This window comes from Strix uralensis, chromosome 4 (assembly GCF_047716275.1).
Source record: "Strix uralensis isolate ZFMK-TIS-50842 chromosome 4, bStrUra1, whole genome shotgun sequence".
NCBI lineage: Eukaryota > Metazoa > Chordata > Aves > Strigiformes > Strigidae > Strix > Strix uralensis.
In genome coordinates, this window is record NC_133975.1 from 37,300,659 (window position 1) to 37,318,851 (window position 18,193).

General features: G+C 43.8%; 1 protein-coding gene across 1 annotated transcript; it reads right to left on the reverse strand.

Annotated features, from left to right (window-relative positions):
• Nucleotides 1–3,578: 3,578 nt before the first annotated feature.
• On the reverse strand, nucleotides 3,579–8,759 carry ING2 (inhibitor of growth family member 2). The gene is made up of 2 exons (XM_074866411.1): nucleotides 8,363–8,759; nucleotides 3,579–4,850 (listed from the first exon to the last, which is right to left on the reverse strand). The coding sequence occupies exons 1-2, from the start codon at nucleotides 8,550–8,552 to the stop codon at nucleotides 4,180–4,182; spliced, it is 861 nt and encodes a 286-aa protein (XP_074722512.1). The 5' UTR covers nucleotides 8,553–8,759; the 3' UTR covers nucleotides 3,579–4,179.
• Nucleotides 8,760–18,193: the final 9,434 nt, after the last annotated feature.

The window sequence follows — 18,193 nt, forward strand, 5'->3', positions numbered from 1 at the left end:
AAGAGGGAGAAAGCAATCACTGCAGTTTTGTCCCAAGAGACTGGCTGTTTTAGGGGAGACCGAAGAGGGTGCTGTTCAGCCCAGCTGAGTCTAAAGAATGAAAACTCAGATTAAGACTTTAAGAATCGGATCTGTTGCAGTCAGAAATGGTACAAGCCACTGAAGTGCCAGACTGCTCATTTTTAAGTATGAATTCAGACAAGCTGTAGTAGTTTCCTTCAAGCTGAAGTTAGAAGCATTTAAAAGAAAAATCTTCGAAGTTAGAAAGCACCATCTTCTTTACAAAGGCCCACTTCAGCTCTAAAGGAACATCCAAAATGGAAAATCCTTAGATAAATTCAGGGAAGAATGGAGCATTTCACTTACCACTCTTCTGTACCAGTTTCAGGACTTGTCAGTACACCATTTCTGGATGTGTAGACTAGTTAATGCTTGTCAGGGAAATATAGTTAAAACTAGTTTAAATATGGAGGTATTATTGTGCTTTTTAGCAATCAATGGGTATGAACATACAACTGCATGCAGAAGACTACACTTAGAGACTTGGCTGGTAATTAACTGTATTTGGATTCAGGCAGCTTACACAACAGAATAAATACACAGCAACTGGAGGAAACCTGTATTAATCTTGTATACTATTTCAGACCTGCCAGAATTCCAGAGTCCAAAAAAACTGCAGTAACTGCTGGAGCTAGCAAGATGGCCTTATAATATAGACAGCAAATATTAAATTGCTTATTTTGCTTTCAAAACAGTAAGCTGTCTATTAGGTGTATTTTTTGTTTTGGTTTAAAGTTTTGTTTGATTAAATTATTATTTTATCAAGATTAATCAAACTGGTCCATGGGACAATGATCAAGAAACCCTCTTACTCTGATGCCACTGCTTCTAAATAGTTTATGGGGACCTTTGCTGCTGCTGAACTGACATGACTTCAAAACTGAAAGGCAAAAAGCAAGAACTTATAAGTGCACCGTATTTTCACTTCAAAAAAACAAAGTGTAACCTACACCGAATTAGGATGTAGCATTAATTTTCATGAGGAAGCAGTTTCCTGTGTAGTTACATACACTTCTATCAACTTCAAAAGTGTTTGCCCAGATTTGGGGTTTTTTTGCAAGCAGCTCAACTTACTTCATGACAGTTAATACCTATCTTGAAGATGAACTCATTTAACAGTGTTTACTTTTCAGTGAGGTTCATCCCTTTAAGAAAAGGAACTCAACATTAGGAAGCAACGTAAGAGTTCTTTACTTACCTTTCTGATTTCACACTAGCAGCTTATGTGCGTCTTCAGCAATTACCATTGATCTTCTATGAAAATGGATGCAAAACCACAAAATCTGGATTTGGTTAAAAAAGGTGGTGAAATGCTAAATGCCAGATAACATCAGATCTTTTGTTATGTACGTTATAACAACAAATTAGCATAAGTACTTAAAAGAGGTAGTTCTAGATGCATCCATATATGTTTGAGGCACACTGCTAATCTGCTTATGAACTGAATTATTTCTGCATTTGAGCAATTTCATGTATTAAGCAAGCAAGTGCTGTTTCCCCAGCAGTATCTTAACTGGAAACCCTGAGAATTCATATTTCCTACTAGAAGGGCCATTAGCATAAAAGAAAGCATCCCTGCATTACAGATATTTATCTGGACCACTTTCAGAACCTAAAATTTTCTTTCTGTAACACCACAACATGCACTTCCTACTTTAGCAATTATTCCAGATGAACAATTATATAAGACTCCCAGCTTTCTCCTCTGCTTGGGAAAAAAGTATTCTTGATTTAGCCAGTAGAATTTCAAGCAATACTTTTCAAGATAAATTAGTAATGTTAATAGTTACAATTTGACTTGTATTTGTTCTACAGCTTCAGTGTTTGCTTAAGTGATGTTTTTTAATACTAGGAAGTATCGCCACCTAGGTAGACATTAGTTCTTGATACAGTCCCCAACCCACAGCTTCCAGTCTTCCCAAGAAGGAAATTTAAGCATCATTAAGCTGTAACAAATAGAAAAAGCACTAAAATGCACAGAGGATGACTTGCACCACTTGTCTCCAACAGCTGGCCTGACCCTTCTCCATCAGTAGCCATGATCCAGCCCCCTCAAGAAGCCTATCTTTGCCACCTCAGATTAGCCACTAGGCCTGAAAAGCAAGATAGGGCCTTGGGATAAGGTTTACCTTCTCTCCTACCCTGCTGATGGTCAGCACCCTTACAGTAGTTTCCTGCAAGAGCTCTTTGCTTACTGTAGTACAGGTCTCCCCTCTGGAACTAGTCCACTTAATACACCTACCATTTTAGAGCAAAAATTCAAAATACTGGCTTTACGCTCCCCTGCCATATGTTAACTAGTATTACTTGCAAATGCTAAATCCTGTTAAGGAATCAGATCATAACTGTGGAAACAGGCTCGGTATTTTACGTAGTTTATAATATTTAGAGTCCTGCGCACTGATTCATACCATCTGGCCCGACAGCACTGAGGCTTTCTTTATGCCAAGCGCGGTGCATCCAGCCCTCCCGCCCTGGCCATCACAGCCCTCCAGTGGAGATGCAGGAGGGAAGTCTGATGGCATCCATCCATTGTGGCTTGCTTTTGCTGGTCTGCCTTCTGGGCTGCTCTCAACCCAGCACAACTGCTTTTCAGTCAGGCTTGGCCAGACATGGCGTCACTTCTTCCTCTGTGCTGTCAAGGGAGAGCTTCACAGAAAAGAGCAGAGACCTATGGGGACTTCTGAGCACTTGCAGCCCACCCAGAGATAACCCCCACACCCAGCCCTGCAGAGTTGCTCTGTCTGTCTTGCCAAGCCCGCCAGGGCCCAGGCAGTCTCAAGGAAGAACGTTGTTAAGCAGGAACCCGAGGTACAAGCTTTGGTACACCACTCATTTCTCCATTAGCATCTCTCATTGCAAAGCAGCAGGAACACCTGTTTTCATCTTTTTTTCCACCTCCTCTAAGGTGTGGGGGGGTGAGGAAGTTCACTTTTAACTACCACCCAAGTAGTGTTTAGACACTACCAGCATACTTCAGGACAAGACTGTTACATAGTCTGTCAGAAACCTGCTGGGATTTGTCTACTGGCTCTGTGCCAGTCATGCTTATGTTTTGTTTTTTATTATCTATCAAAACTTTTATTGAAAGCTTTTGCCTTCAGGCTTTTTAGATAGTTGCCCAAGTCCAAGAACTGTGGTGCTGTGCCTAAACCCAGGTGTGGCCACATACATACACAAATACCACTTAACAAAAAGCAAAGTTTACATCCTAGAGAATAGAATACCCGTCATGTTTCAGCTCTCCAGAGATTATGATGAAGACTTCATCACATTTGCAATTTCTGTTCCCTGAGATGTCAATATCCCCTCCTCTCAAGGGATCCTTCTACCATTTCAAGGCTTATATAGGGAGTGGCAAAACAAATCAAGGAAATAGTTTTGGCATTAGAGAAACCATCTTAAACAATAAAGACCACATCAGGATGCTTGACAGAACCCAAACAAAACCTACTAAGAATATCCATAACTACATATATACCATAATTCTATCATATCCAAAAATTGACTCCCAAGTGTAAAGTCACAAAGACAAGAGTTTAATATTAACAAAAAAAAAAGCTTAAGTTAGTGGTATTTTCTTCCTTGAAATAACATACTGGTCATATGAAAGTCACCGAAGAGGTCTGCTTTTAGCTCGGAAGACTTTTACAGTTACAGCTGAATTCAAAAACCCTAATTCCAAATGTGTGATGTTAACACAAAACCTGAAAACTTAAGACCTGGAATAAAGAACAAATTCAGTTGTTAAGATTCTAGCAGTTACGTGAGGCCTTTCAACACCTTTACCATAACATGAAAAGTTCTTCAGCATCTTTCCCACCACCATTATTTCAAGATTCACAAGGTTCTTTAAAATACTAATGGGGTTAAATTGAAACCAAGCGCCATATGCTTGTAATGTCTTCTGTGAAGTTCTGAAGCCACCCTGTTTCAATTATTTGGTTATTCAGTGCAGAAAGTTAAAGATCACAGAAGGTATAACAGCTTTTAATACTCCATTAATATTATAGATTAAAAATTATTGCATAGTCTTATGCATTTCCTAAAAGAGCGTTCTCTGGAAATTAAACATTTTAATATAAAAGGAGCAACTCTTTAAAACATGAATTGCTTTCACTACCTCGATCTTCTATCCTTTTTTGATTTGTCAGTACATTTGTCCATTGTTTTCTCATTGTCTCCTCTGCACTTGGGGCAATACCATTTCCCCTTTGGTTTGTAGGTGAGTCCAACACAAGAAAAGTGGAACCACTCAATAGGACACTGTTCGTTATCACATCCTATCATTTCGCCATAAGACACTTGGTTGCATAAGCAGTAAGTTGGTTCATTGGGATCAATTGCAAATTCTACAGGTGAAACCTCTCTCTCTTGTTTGGCTTTAGAGCGTTTTTTCTTCTTGGAAGATTTAGACCTTTTTTCTTTAGGTGGCTGATCATCGCAGTCATCAATACCATTTGCTATATGGCACAGATCACGGCTTTCGCTGGTTCGCTGGCGACGAGGTCTACGTGAAGATCTCTCTGGCTGGCAGGACTCCATCTTTGCCTTTTCTAGAGGCTTTTCATTCTCAGACAGATCTTGAAAACACTGAGAGTGTGTTTCCATTTGCCGGGCTCTATTCTCTACCAGTTCTAGCATCTGAGTAACTATTTGAATTTTTTCATCTCCAAGTTCTTGGCTGTTGATTAATGCACGCTGAAGATGCTGCTGCAAGCGTTTCTTCTGAACAGGATCATTTTCTGACTTGTATTTTTCATAGACATCATCTATTTCTTTTAATGCTTCTATAAAATAAAGATAATAGGAATAATTACACAAGATGCAACATGCTCAAGAAAATATAGAAATGTATCCCTTAACTGATGAGAAACAGTACAATTATAGTATACCCTAGTGGGCTAGATCAGGTATTTTACTCAAGCTGCATGTGGTCATCAAATCAGTGTTTAAGATCACAATCCATTGCAAGAAAAAATTCTCATGTTCTAAGAAAACGTCAAGCTTATTTTAGCCAATGGAAAAAGAAAGGGTAACCCAAGAAAGGGGACCATAGCTGCTGGAGCGTGGGTAGTTCGGATCCTGCCTCCATCTGAAAAAAGCAGGAATTTCTTTTAGGAGTCCATGACAGTAGTTCCAAACCCCTGGCCTACAAACCAAAGCAATAGCTTATTCTATTGCAGCAAGAAATGTAGAATTCATATAATCATTATATATCATGATATATAAGACTCCAGAATTAGGATATGCAGGCCCTCTGCCTTCCCCTTCTTACTCATCTAAAGGTTTGGTATTACACTTTCAAGTAGACATAGTTATAAAAGGAGTATGACAACTGAAGTTACACAATAGAAAATTTACAATCAGGACTTAAATCAACTTAAACCACTCAAAATGCTTTTCCTATGACCAAGACAAATTACAGCAAGTTGCATTTTAAATCGAGGCTGAACTTTTCAGAATAGGGGACCTACCATTTAGTGCATCACAAGATATTTTTAAGCAACTAGTAATGAGCAGCTGACAGTTTGACTTCTAAGCTTTTCTTCTTGCAAGTCATGCAAAATAACTGGATGAGCTGCTATGAATCTTTCATAAAATTTAGTTCTTAGAAGCAAGCTTCATGAACCCAAATATGAGATTAACAAATGCCTTATAAGCCAGTCTTAGTCTGTACTCTATTGTTCTATATTGCTGGATTTAAAAAAAATATTTTCCAGACCAAAAGTTACATTAGATATACACATAAAAGACAGAGAAATTGATAACAAGGAAACAGATTAGTAGAACTGACAATGAAACCTGATGCAGTGTTAGATACAGTACCAGTTCCTTCAGAAACAACTTAAGGATCTTCTTTGAACAGGCAAGGGAATTTATGAATGATACTAAACTATTTACTTGTAAAGTGAGAAGATACGCAGTACAATCTATCTTCCTAAAGATCTGCGTTTCGCAAACTGCTTTTCATTTTTAAAGAATCTGTGTGCATTGTACAGTTGTGAAACGATTCAAGCTTGTGCTAAATGGAAGCCATAGATATTATCTCAACATTGTTCACAGTGATATTTTTTCCTGCTGACATCTTGAAACAGTAGCTTAAGCATGAACGGCCACTTTTTACTATAAATTCTGAAATCTATATGACAACAGGAGCCAACAGCATTTTGTTCTGTTCCAGGCTTTCGCTAGGGGAAGATAAAAATCACTACTCTGCTCGTCCAATAACTCAATCTATTTTTTCTCAATACTAGCATTCCAGCTACCATTAAAAACACAAGCTTTGGTTCCCTGCATCTTCAGCTGCATTGCTTGACTGTTGCCCTTACAGGGGGGGAAAAAAAAAAAAAAAAAAAAAATCACCTTACTCTCTGCTCCTGAAAAGCATGGAGCAAGGTACGTTGTATACTGTTGAACTAGCAAGGCATAACCAGAGTACAATATTCTGCAGCCTCATTATCTCCCACCCAGGGTTTTTATACGGGGGAGGGGGGAAGTGTAGGTGTAGTTACACATATTTCCCTCATTGGGAATGCCCGGCCCAGAGAACCCACAAGCAGTATCTGTTTGCTTTTTCACACTGTGACAGAGAACAACATTCACCCTACATTGATTATTTCCTGGATGCAGCCTGTGAAGATACACTGAACACTTTAAATGGATTACCACCCACTAGAAAGAGGAAAGGACTTTTGGACTGACAGAGGTGCAGGTTCACCAAACTCCTTGTTGGTCCCTAAGATTAGAGAAGGATCCATATACCATAGCTCTAAAACCTGTTAAAAAGAAAAAAACACCACCAAAAAACCCACAAAGACACCAACACAAACCAGGGCCAAGTGTTCATTACAGATAATCTGATTAAGTTTGGTGGAGCTAATAAAAGCTAAAAGGATTTCAGTTTTCCAAGCACAGGAGTGGCTTTGTCCCTCCTGCATGAACTATCAGTACCTTTTAAATTAGCTGAAATTATATATCACTGCTTTTATATCTTCAGACTTGGGCCTAAAATATTTTTATCCAATTTCTGGGGTTTCGGGTTCTTGTTCTTTTTTTAAAAACAGTTGAAGGCTTTGGTAAAACTAGCAGCAAACTTCTGCTTTGGCCCAGTATTGTATTAGTGGCTGGAGAAATACATATAGGAGAGATAGCGTGAATAAAAAAATGAATCTATTCGAGACAGATATGGCGCGTTGGCTAGTCACCACAGGTCAGGTAAAGAGCCTGCTAGGCAGTCCAGCCTTGACTAAGAATTCAAAATGCTGCAGACAAGCCTATGAGCCCTTTAGACTTTTAAAAACACCAAACTTACAAAAGCCTTTTCGTATGTATCCTCCCGGGTAATTAGAAAGATAATTGGAAGAATCCGTTTACAATAGCGATCTTCTGAGGTGGCCCGTTTAACGTCTGAAAGGCTTTAACAGTCCCCCCTCACCCAGACCGGAGAAAGCCTCCTCCCACCGCGCAGGTACGGCTCCAGTTCCCACTCCACGGAACCAAATCCCCCCCCCCGCTCCTGCCGTGGGTCCACGCCACTCGGCCTCTGCTGCCCGGTTCAAGCAGCAATGCTCCTCAGGAGCAGATCCCATCTTACAATTAGGCGGTAGGGCAGTAATTAGGAGTTAAAGGTACCGCAGCCCGAGCGTGCGAGCTGGAACGGATCTAACTGATACTGAACCGGCGTTTCGAAGCCGCCGTGACCCTGGCTGAAGTTCGGGGGAACTTCCCGCTCTACGGGCCCTCTCCATGCCCCCAGGGAAGGCTGCTAACGCTTCACGCAGCCTCCCCCCGCCCCGCCCTCCGTGCGCCAACCGGCAGCGCCCCGGGCCGGAGAGGAGCGATTTACCCCAGGCCGGGAAAGGGGCGGGACGGAAAACTGTGAAACCGATTCTCGCGTCCCCACCTCCCGCAGCACCGCCGACAGTTCAACCAGCGGCGCTGCCCGCCGGGGAGGGGCGGGGCGGCCCCCCCTCCCCCCGCGGAGCCGGGGCCTAGCACCGGGCAGCGAGGCACCGCCGGCCCCCACCGCCCCCGGGGCGGGGCCGCCGCCGCCGCTGCGGGGCGCCCTCCCCCGGGAGGGACCGGCCGCCGCCCGCCCCAGCAGACACGGAGCGCCGCGCAGGCCCCGGCAAGCGGCCCAACCCGGCGCCCACCCTCCCCCCCTCCACCGGGCCCGCCCCGGCTCCAGCCCCTCCGCGCCGGGCGCATGTGCGGCGGGCGGCCGCCCCCCTTCCCTTCCCTCCCCTCCCCCCCCGCCCGGTGCCCTGTGGCGGAGGCCGCGTCCCGCGGCAGCGCCCACCTTGGCACTGCGTGTCCATCTCCCGCAGCAGCGAGGCGTTGCGCTGGATGTCCAGCGGCAGCGACTCCACGCACTCCAGGTAGTCCTGCACGTAGAGCGAGAGCAGCCGGGCCCGCTCCCCGCCCGGCGCCGCCGGCCCCGCCACTAGCTGCGGCCCCGCCAGCATCATCCCCCCGCGCCAGCAGCACATCCGCCGCCGCCGCGCCGCCCGCACCGGGCGCGGGGTCCCCGCGGCGGCCCCGCTCCGCTCCCTCCTCCTTCTCTTCCTCCTGCCGCCGCCCCCCTTCTGCCCGCCGGGGGCCGAGCTGCGCGGGCCGGGCCGAGGCGCCGCGGGGGGCGCTGAGGGGTGAGCGCCTCACCGGGCCGGGCCGGGCCGGGCCGCCCCTCCGCGGGGTCCCGCGCCCCTTCCCGCCGCCGTGCCGCCGCCGAAGCAAAACCCACTCGGAGCCCCCGCCCCTGACCGCCCGGCTGCGCGCATGCGCGAGGCCCTGCCCTTATAAGGCGCGGCTGGCGGCCCTGCGAGGGGTTCGCATTCTCCCGCCTTCCCCTCGTGCCCGTTCCTATTGGCCCGGCGCGCGGCAAGGGGCGGGAGCCAGCGCGGAGGCGGAGCCTCTCTTAAAGGCGCATGCCGGCACTGTTCCGCGCCCGGGCGGAGCGGGGACCTCGTCGGGGGGCGGCGTGGGGTCACCGCCTGACGGAGGCGGCCGCCGCAGGGGGGCAGGGGGAGCCGCTGCTCGCGCCCCGCAGCCCGACGGCGGCTCAAAGCGAGGCGGCTGCGACCGAGCGGCTCGCCCCGCCCCTCCCCGCGCCAGGTGCCCCGGCGGCGCCCGGGTGTGGGCGGGGGCGGGCGGCCGTTGCGGGGGGCGCTGAGGCGACACGCGCGCGCGGCGGGGAGCGGGGGGGCTCCCCCAACGTCTGGGCGCGTTCGCCCGTGGGGCACCGCCGCGGTGCCTGCGCCCGCCATCTCTGCGCCCAGCCTCCGCGGGCCGCCGCCCTCCCTGAGGGGCAGCCGGGGCCGGCACTAGTCCGCCTGCCGCGGGCGCCACCCTGCTGCACCTGCGTGAGGTGAAGGGAGCAGAAATGACCGCCAGGGGCGGGTAGTCCCGTTCTATCTCCGGCTCTCGGGCAGCTCCTGCCGCTGCACAGTTGTTGGCAGGGCAGGGAGCTCGGAGGTTCCGTGGGCCGCCAGTGGCGCAGGGCAGAGATCCACGAGGGTCCCTCAGGGGCGTCTCCTGCTCTCGTGAGGTGTGTTTGTTACCACTGGTGAGCGCCTGTCTTCGCTCAGGCCCCTCCGTGTTCATTTGTTCTTCCCAAAACATTCTTTGACCCTGGAGACGTTGAGTTTATCTCAAGGATAGCTTGCGGCTGTCATGGATTACACTTGTTGCTTGTGTAGGCCGTGACGCTCTTCACTACATTTTCAGTGACAACCCTGAACCTTCCCACACTTTCAGGAGATAATACAAAAAAAAAACAGAGCAACCAGAAGAGTGCATAAGTTTTACATGCTGTGCTGAAGCCTCACCCTTTGCTCTGTCCTCTCATTTTCTTGGAAAATTTTGGCACACAAAATAATCTGTTAGCACTAACAGCACTAACTCTCTCGAAATGCACCTTTCCAAAGGCATTGTGTCTGTCAGGAGGGGAATGCGAGTAAATTTTATTGCAATAAAATGTATATACACATTAAGTTGTTTGCAGGTGGCTTGTGTATTTCTTTCCCAAACGCTGTTGTGAGCTGTATCTGCAACAGTTTATTTCTGAAGAGCAATTTTCATCATGAGGTGAGGTTTGTGCCGATAGCACAGTGACAGGCTATGTGCAGGGAAGGCAAATTTCTGTCTGATAGACAAGAGTGTGCTCCATAGTCAAGCTCTTCTCACTGTAGCAGTTGATAGGGTGAGGCATCTAATTAATTCATATCCTCCAACTGTAAGAAGCAGCAGTTTAGACTGTTCTTGCCCATAATAAAAGCTACCTGATTTAGTTTTAAAGAGCGAAATGATTTGTGATAAACTATTACTGAGTGACATTTTATCCTGAGGAATCATTTCAGAGAATTTTAAATAAGGTGTCAAAGAAGTTTAGCCTTTTAAAACACACTCACCTGCCAACAAATCTCCCAATTTTGACAGAGTATACTGTCTTTCCCAAGGCTGTTGCAGAATTTGTATCAAATGTTGGCCACAACAAATAGAGTAGGAAACAAAAGTAGAAATACACTTTTTAGCTATGTACTTTTTCCCACTGGAAGAATGATATAAAGCAGATAGAATTACTAAAAGGTTGAGATTTCAACCCCACCTCTCTTTCAGACATCTTTACTATATGAATAATAATTGGTAAGCATCAGGAAGAAAAACAATCTTGTGGAGTCTTGAAACATCCTGAGGAGACCTGTACATTTTGCAGTATGTTGCGTTTATATTTCAGGAACCTGAAAAAAAGTGGGGAAAAATAAGACATCTGGCAAACTTAGAAAAAACAGCATCAGAGATGACTGAATTCAAGGGTAAAATGAAAAAAAATAAAATCCAACCCCCAAAAAAACCCTTCTGGCGTACATTCCTACCTATATGTAAGTGGCCAGCACTAAGAGAGTACCCGTACTAGTCCTGCAGATAACATTGCAGGATGGCATGATCTGGAGTAGTGGTTAAGCAGCAGCACAGGCTGCACAGAGAGCTTGCATGGTCTCCATCTTTGGACATTTTCAGAGCCTAACTGGATGAGGCCTGGCACAACCTGATCTGGCTGTGAAGCTGGCTCTGCTTTGATGGCTTCCAGAGGATCCCTTCCAGCATACTTTTTTTCTATGATTCTGTGAATACATGATCTGTGCCAGATGGCTCCATGGCTAGTCCTACGACAAAATTAGTGTGTTGAACTTTGCTGACTTTGTCTGACCAGCCCCACAGATCAGCATCTCACATGATGGCAGTCTGCCAGTGTTATTTTCTTAAGACCCCAGTTCACAGAAGTATTTAAACATGTTCTTAACTTTCAACTCATGCAGCTGCTAAGCTGGTATCCTACGTTGACAGTGATTTTCATACGTCTACGTCTAAGATGTTGAGTAATTGTTGCTGTAGATGGATGACTTTGCCCAAGTCAGCAATGTGTTGGCAAGTTCATAAAAATGAATGAAAACAAAGTTGTAGGCAGTACTTTCAAAACATTCGTTATTACACTGATGTCACTCTGGCCAAAAAAACAGGAAGTCTGCAACTCGGTATGTTCATGTTTGTAAGAGGACACCTTAATCTTAAAATCCGTAACAGCAGTAAAACCAGCTGCTGCTTTTTTGTGTGTTGTGACAGCTCAGATTAATGAAGCTAAACTGCAGATCACTTCATGCTCCTTGTCTCATTTTTGTGCAAATAGATTTAGAAAGTGAAAATAACATAGTTACCTTCGCTTCCATCAGCAGTAAACCGCTGAAACTTTATTGTATGGTGTTCATTGCTGTCACTTCTGAGTAGCTGAGACCTCATCAACTGAATTCTTTCATATAATATTAACAGATAACACTTCCTGTACAGGCCAAAAGCACTACCTGTATACCATTGCAAAAGGACCTGAGTTAATATAAGTGGTACAATATTCTTTAGAAGGATGTTGTCTGTTTTGAGGGGTTGTGTTTCTGCTTATAGTAAGTTAGAATGACTGTATCGTTCTGCCATCTCATGAAGAAATAAAGCTGGGAAATAGAGATTTCCCCTAGAGAGCAGAAAAATAAAGCAAAAATGTTCGTTAAAAATGAACATGTTATTGAAAAGTAAAGTTAATTACAATTAATTTAAAAGTAACACTTCAGCATCACTTTTTTTTTCCAACAAGAAACAGTGTGTTGCTAAAGAAATAGCCAATAAAGTCTTTTTAAAATAATTCACATTTGTTACAGGTGGTTTCTGTGCTAAAAACTTGCTGTTTGTCACTATGGGGGAAGCAGTATCTAAGGTACAGCAGAGATCAGCTAACATTTCCTGAATTTAAATGTTGTCTGCTGCTTTTGAACACTAAAATGAAGATTTAAATTTTGGATAGTCTTAAGAATGCAACAGTAATGTTAGACCAGATTTCCCTAGGAAGAAGAAGCCTTAGCTTGATGCATGTTTGAAGCCTTAGGGAAGAGGAAAGCAAGAGTAGCAAGCTGAATTCTCTGGTTTGATTGTGCCTCAAAATGGCTAGGAGCAAGCGCTGGAGAACTTTGATGCATTGGACTGAAGTTTGCAGGTTGATAGCCTCTGCGACCCAATTATGTCTCTTCTTTCAATGACTGTTTGTGAGAGTAATCTGGAGATAAGAGGCAGCATGATAGAGCAAAACCCTGCTATTTGTGGTGATGGACAAGCAGAATAACCACACATTTCCACCAACCCTCTCCACGGAGTGGAGAATTGTCAGCTTCAGTTGACATTCACAGTGGTATCAGGGATGTGTTATTAGGGTGTATTGCATAAAACCTGCCTCGGTGATTGTCTTCCAAGAGTAAATAATACACAGAAGCCCTATATTCAATTTATTCAGATTTATTTATATGTCTCTAAGCTACCCCCACTTTTCATGGAGAATAGATCCCAACAGTTTTGTTTCTTTATCATTTCCCTGTATAGTTTTTAAAAGTCACAATCAGAGTATTCCCCTTCTCGTTGTGAAAGATTATTTCATTATACTATAGATTTTACTATGATAAAATATTTCCAGATATATAATCCAAATCTTATTTTCCCTATTTTCAGCTTTGCCTCTCATCTTTCATAACCCTGATTTTACATCCTCAAATCATAGCTGATTCCTGTCCTGTTTCACCTAATAATACACAAGTTGGTTAGATTTTTTTCAGATTTCCATTGATAGCCCAGGAAGAGTTTCAGCCCATGGAAAAAATAATGAAAAGCAGCATTATTGATGAGGACAAGTCCATAAGGAGCTGTAATTGTGAAAGACCTACTTAGCATTTAGTGGAAATGCTCAGTGGATGATAACAGGATGCTTCTTTTAAGCAAATGGAACAGAACTAATTTTTGATGATACGTATTTCTTGGCAGGTATGATTCTCTGGTTTCCATGAGATGAAGAGGATGAAGAAGTCTCCAAGATACCAAGAAAAAAAACACAAAGAAAATAATGAATCAGTATGGCCATAGTTGACCTTCATATAGGTGATATTCCAGGAAGAGGCTATCCTTGCCAGAGCTACAGAGGTAGTAGCATGTTTGTCCGGGTAAGCTATTCTTGAAAACTTCTCTAACATCAGGTCATTCAAAAAAGATACTTTCCTGTACTGACAGATGTCATTGCTTTTGACTTTCCTTAAATATTAGGCTTGATTTATCTGGTGGAACACAAATCATATGGAAACCACCATTATTATTTTTCTTTTTCATTTACACAAGAATAGGACACCTGAAAATAAGACATGGGCTAACATCAGATCATTTCAGTAAGGTGAAAAACTAAACCAGTACATTTCCTGAAAACACTGGTGTGGTTTTTTTGCCCTGCTAGCCCCATCCTCAGCTGTGTCAAAGAGCTCTCTAGCACCAAGTAACAAACGTCCCACTGATCAGGAGATGTATATTCTTCCTCATCCAAATGCAAACATCTGTTGAAAAACTGAAGCAGATCCAAGTTTTCTGCCAATATGCTCTAAAAGAAAATCCCTTCCTGAGCCCAAATTAGTGATCAGTTGACTTCTTCTTGGAAGAAGGCAGCTGCAATATCCAGCTCATCTTTTTTCTTCAAACTGATAAGTTCTGTTTATCTCACCACAAACAGAGTGAAAAATTAAGTGTGCAAACTAAGTTTATTTCGTGCTTTGTTTTGTAGTAACTATTTACCTTTTTTTACAGTTCTTCCCATTCAGCTTCCATACTCTAATCCCATGGCTGTACCCAGAAGTGTTTTGAGAAGTTGATAGGCCCAAGGCAGGAGGTGTTAAGGAATTCACTTTTATATGACATCATTGCTTCCATCAGAGCATAATGACATGTTGTTGTTTTGTTTTGAGCAGAACCACACTGCTTCTTTTTGAGAGTATCCGCTCTGTTCAGAATGCCCTCCGGAAGTCGGCAGGACTGGACACCACCAACTTCTCGCAGGTGCTATGGAGCGTGCTGGCTGGTACAGGAACTGCACCTCCTTAGAGGAGGGGGATGCTGCGAACCAGCTGAGGGGCAGCATCTGGCTGCTGCCATGAGTAGAGAGAGCCACATGGATCATTCCCTGTCGTTTACAACATGGATCTGGCCACTCATGGCTGAAGGAAGATGTCCCTGTTTTCCTCTCAGAGGAAAAAGAGAGGAATTTTCTCTTTTCTATTTGTGAAAGAAAAGAGCTTTCAGACAATAACTCTTCTTCCTCACCTACTGTTTTAAAGCATAAATGATCGGTGGATTTGCTCCAGAGCCAATCACCATGCCAAAGAACTCGGGAAGTGTGCAGATGATATTTAGAGAAGCCCAGTGAGGAATGGTAACAAGTTAATCTTATGCAAATACGTGGCAACTGTCTTTATTGTCTTACTTGAGCCCTGAAGGTTGATCCACTTTCGTTCAAGTAAATCGAAGAATCCAGGTGACTTTAGTGAAAAAGAACGGAGCCCCTCCTGCCCACAATAAACAAAGGATTTTTTGTGTGCTCTTACCTGAGCTACATGCTAACATGCATGCTGCGTTTCTGTGATTCTGCTATTCAGCACAGCTCATGTGAAAAACACACTCTTACTTCTTCCTCTTGCGAGGCAAAAACATACACAATCACACCTTTGTAATCAAGATTGCGAAATGAGGGCAGCAGTGCACCTGCAGGAACCTTCAGTAGTTGATGGTTTAAGACATTCATAATACTCTCCCATATGTGGATGTTAATTTTCCTTTCCAACTCAGGAAATAAAGGTGGGACTCATCCAGCCAAATATGTTGAATGAGAGAAAATCTTAGTATACATAGGTCTTGCCCTAAAAATGTCTCCACTGAATGTAAGGAGAGCTCAGGTCTGTTGTCACAGATGTCAGTGAAATGAATTCCACTCTGTATGCAGAAATGCAGTAATTACATGCCTATAATTACCATTTATGAATTTCAGAGTTCCCCTGAAAACTCAAAGAGAGTTTTGGCATACGTCATTAAAACTCCACACTAAACAGGAGGAAGCCTCATTTTATTTCCCTCCTAGTGTGGATTTTTTTTTTTCTCTTTAGAATGTGCTTATCCAAACCTAGTACAAATGATTAATTTCTACTGCAACTGAAAAGCCACTGCAAATAGCACCAGAGAGTAATTTCATATCTTCAGAATAAGTCTGTAGCACCAAGTCACTTGCATTATGTGTTTCTTAGGGGTGCTGCTGCTATGCAGATTTTTCAGTCACAACGCTTACTCCAAGTTACCAAAAATTAGTACCAGCAATTAAGCACCACGCAGCCACTCACTCACTCCTCCCCCCTCCCAGGGGATGGGGAGGAGAACCAAAAAAAAAGTTAAACTTGCAGGTTGAGATAAGAAGTTTAATAAATAAAATATAATAATAACAACAATAATAATAGTAATGAAAAGTAATATAACAAAAAGAGAGAAATAAAACCCAAGAAAAGACAAGTGATGCAGGGTGCAGTTGCTCACCACCTGCTGACCAATGCCCGAGCCGTGATCGGCCCCTCCTGGCCAACTCCCCCCAGTTTATATACTGACCATGATGCCCTATGGTATGGAATAGCCCTTTGGCTAGTCGGGGTCAGCTGTTCCAGCAATGCTCCCTCCCAGCTTCTTGTGCACCTGCTCGCTGGCAGAGCTTGGGAAACTGAAAAATCCTTAACTTAGGATAAGCCCGACTTAGCAACAATTAAAACATCAGTGTGTTATCAACATTATTGTCACACAGCACTGTACCAGTTACTAGGAAGAAAATTAACTCTGACCCAGATGAAACCAGGACACTGATGTACGCTTTTTTCCAAGAACTGACAGAATTTACATTTGCTTTATTATTCCGTTGTAATTGTGAGAAAAATGATTGGTTAAACAAGATTAATAGATCCTTAGCCTCTCAGCCATCCTCTTCCCCAAAATAATAAACAGAAATGTGACATTTTCTCCAAACTAAGGAAGGATTCGGGGTGGAAGGCTATTGTCAAAATATGGGCAGCATCTGACTGAATATAGCTTGTCTCTTAGACCGCAGTTAAAATGTAAAACACCAGAGGATTTAGAAAACCAGGCACACATTGGTTAGGTTGGCTTTCTTATTAGTGACAATATCTTTTGCCCAGTGTGATTCATCTCTGACAGTGGCATGTAAAACAAGTCATTTCACAGTCCACTTGGGCCTAACAATTAACGTTACTTGACCATCAGTGACAACTGAAAAGTAGGCTCAGATGTCGGAGCTGAACAATGCTTTTCTAGTTGCAGCAATGTTACTGGAGGAAGAAAATACCTAACTAGTAACCACTGGCACCCAGTCTTCCATTGCCTTAGCAACAGGCAGTTGTGCTCAGAAATTATCATGTGCCATTTTCAAAATTAGTCTACAACATATTTGAAACTATTAGCAGGTATCAACATTAAACCTGTTTTTCTGATGCTCATATGAGTGTGTCTTCAATGCAGGTGGGAAACTTCTGCTGTCATGTACAAAAGGCCAGCCATACGTCTGAACAGTCATGTGTAAGTGCTGATAACACTCCACTCAGGCCAGCTTTACACTGGCAAGTATCCTAGCTCAGCCACGTGCAGGAACTGTCTTCCTGTCATCACAGGGGTTCAGTGAAATTGCACAGGTTTAAATTCATGCAAGGAAGAGGAGCGGAATTAATCACAGCTTCAAAATTGATACATCCTGACAGCAGACTTAAAATGGGGGGTGGTGCAGGGGTAACGGGCATAAATGACAGTATTTTCTTAAAAACATATAACCTAGCTAATGGCAATATCTTTGCCATGGCAGTGGCAACTCACAGAACCATCTAGAAGGCGCACAAATACCAGTTAATCATTGTTAAATGGACAAAGAGTGTGGCATATTATACGCTATGCAAAATATTGCAAAAATGCACATTTTAGCTGAACAAAAAGCTTAAAAAATATTCTACAAAGCAGATATTGCTGTTATTTTCTCTGCAGTTTGCAACTTACAAAGCTGGGGGACAGATCTGCCTGGTGAAGGAGAGAGACCGTATCAGAACTCTTTCAGTGTGTGCTTTTTCCCCTCAGTCTCTGGACCACTAGATCATGTCAGCTCATTGTCAGCTATAGTCAAGATGAGTTTGATTTTTGACATACTCTCTCCTGTTAACAAATTTCCAGACCAACACCCACCATAGCTGACGAGTGAGAGAATTTTGTCCACACACAGAGAAAACCAGTCCAAACCGTTAAGGTGCTATAGTGCAATCTTTAGGGCCAAAAAAGAAAAACAAACCCACATCAGTCACTGCACAAGCTTCAGCTTGTCTACACAAGCTTGTCTGCAGTCTTCAGCCTGTACTGCAGGTGCTACCTGCACTACAGAGGGATGACAGCTCATGAAACGTTAGCTTCATAGAGCCTTAGCTAATATCCTTTTTAGCAGATGAAACTAGGACACTGGGATTTCATTACAGTTTCTCAACCAAAAAAACCCAGAGAACTTCATAGAGCTGTGCCCTAGTTTAGTTGTTTCTTTTGGGATGGGTTGATAACATTTTAATTTGAAATCTCTTATTTTCCCATGTACATATAGCCAATCACGTGAAGAGTTATGGGAGAGCAGAGAGAAAGACACTCAAGTAGTTCAAACGGCTGAGATGGCAACCAAAATGACAGCTCAAGCCAGGAGGTTTGTCAGCCC

Coding starts and splice junctions, on each gene's coding strand:
- ING2 (XM_074866411.1), bottom strand. CDS start 8,552: ATGTGCTGCTGGCGCGGGGGGATGATGCTGGCGGGGCCGCAGCTAGTG. Junction 4,851..8,362: donor GATGGACACGCAGTGCCAAG/GTGGGCGCTGCC, acceptor TTTATTTTATAG/AAGCATTAAAAGAAATAGAT.